The sequence below is a fragment of the Stegastes partitus genome, unplaced genomic scaffold, assembly GCF_000690725.1.
Source record: "Stegastes partitus isolate 25-593 unplaced genomic scaffold, Stegastes_partitus-1.0.2 Scaffold98, whole genome shotgun sequence".
NCBI lineage: Eukaryota > Metazoa > Chordata > Actinopteri > Pomacentridae > Stegastes > Stegastes partitus.
This window is the reverse complement of record NW_007577829.1, coordinates 864,877-866,350: the sequence shown is the minus strand read 5'-3', so window position 1 is coordinate 866,350 and position 1,474 is coordinate 864,877. Positions and strand designations below refer to the sequence as shown.

At 36.8% G+C, this 1,474-nt stretch overlaps 1 protein-coding gene across 2 annotated transcripts in view; it reads left to right on the top strand.

The window, feature by feature from the left end:
- LOC103354186 (cytochrome P450 2J6-like) overlaps positions 1–1,474 on the top strand; it is a 36,564-nt gene that overhangs the window by 16,011 nt on the left and 19,079 nt on the right. The window contains exon 1 of one of the 2 annotated variants that reach the window (XM_008277478.1): positions 613–1,254. The exons of the other annotated variant lie outside the window; for it this stretch is intronic. Coding sequence (XP_008275700.1) covers positions 1,063–1,254 — 192 coding nt within the window. The 5' untranslated portion in view covers positions 613–1,062. Of the gene's footprint in view, positions 1–612; positions 1,255–1,474 lie in introns of those variants that run through there. 2 annotated transcript variants of the gene reach the window in all.

Here is a 1,474-nt window from a genome sequence, read left to right as displayed (position 1 = left end):
CTGTGATAGACTGGTGACCTGTCCAGGGTGTCCCCTGCCTTCACCCTAAGTCAGCTGGGATAGACTCCAGCCCCCCCGCGACCCTCGTGAGGATTAAGCGGTGTAAAGATAATGGATGGATGGACGGAGTTCATCTGAGTCTTGCTTGTTGTCAGCAGGTCACATGATTAATTGCTTTCTGAGCAGTAAACTTTCTCTTTATCTTTCCATGGAGGCTACTTATCTACATACATATTGATAGTTTTAGTTGATACATTTATTTAGTTGGCCTGTAGTGCTCTATCATATGGCAGAAAGCAAACACATGCGAAAAAAATCTGTATTTTCTCCACAGGTCATAAATACAATCAAATAAATGACAGTTGGGTGGAAAACTTTTAAAGTTTTTTAAATTTTAAGCCTGGACTCCAGAATGAAAGCTTTATAACATACAATACATGATTTTATGATGTAATGGTACAAGGAACAAAGCTAGCAATTTTAATGGGTTTTAATTGGGCCATTTTAGCCTTTAAGGTCCCAAGTGTTACTTTTTCTGGTGTCCCATCTCCACATTCACACCTTTTCCAGATTTTATGCTATATGAACTGACACAACCAAAGTTACTTAAAAAATAATAAATAAATACAAATGATGAAAATAATGTCCGTTGGTTGCCTGACGGTTAGGGTTAAGAATCTACAACATTACATACTGTACAAAAAAATTTGCTTAACTAACTAAAATATTATGGTTAAAAACCTGCAGAATTACACAGGAAACAAAGCAAATACTGCTGAGCTTAAAGTATTGTTGACCATGATAGACTGTCATTATATTGCTAGGTTACATAATACATGTAAAACAGAGGTCTTGGTTGTCAAAGGGGAATAGGGTGTGGTTATGTAAGCACACTGCCACAAGAACCTTTGTACAGACTCAGAGGGTTTCTCTCACTGTCTGAGGATTAGCTTGCACCAGGTTTGAACAGGATTTGAAAACAACCTGTAACACCAGTTGTTAAAGCCAGGACATAGAAAATCCCAGTCGATCCTCCGGCTGCTGGTTTTGCTCCATCTAACCATGTGGCTTTTTAATTTTTTGCTGAGTTCTGACCTAATGGGACTATTCCTATTTATTCTTCTGTTTATTGTAATAGCAGACTACCTTAAAAACCGGACTCCACCAAACTATCCTCCAGGACCGCTGGGTCTACCCATCGTGGGGAATTTCTTGAGTGTGGACAGCAAACATTCACACAAATACTTTACCAAGGTACGGAATGATATACTGGTTTCATCTTGAGGGGTTTGTAAATATCATGGCTAAAACATTTAAAGTCATTTTTATTTGAAATGCATTTCTTACTACATTTTACTTTACGTTAAATTTAAATGTTACATCATTCTTTCATGCTGTGTTTTTAAAATTGATTGATACTGTGCATGTTTTTATAAAGTATAAATTCTACTGGGATAATCAGATTAATCTAGAT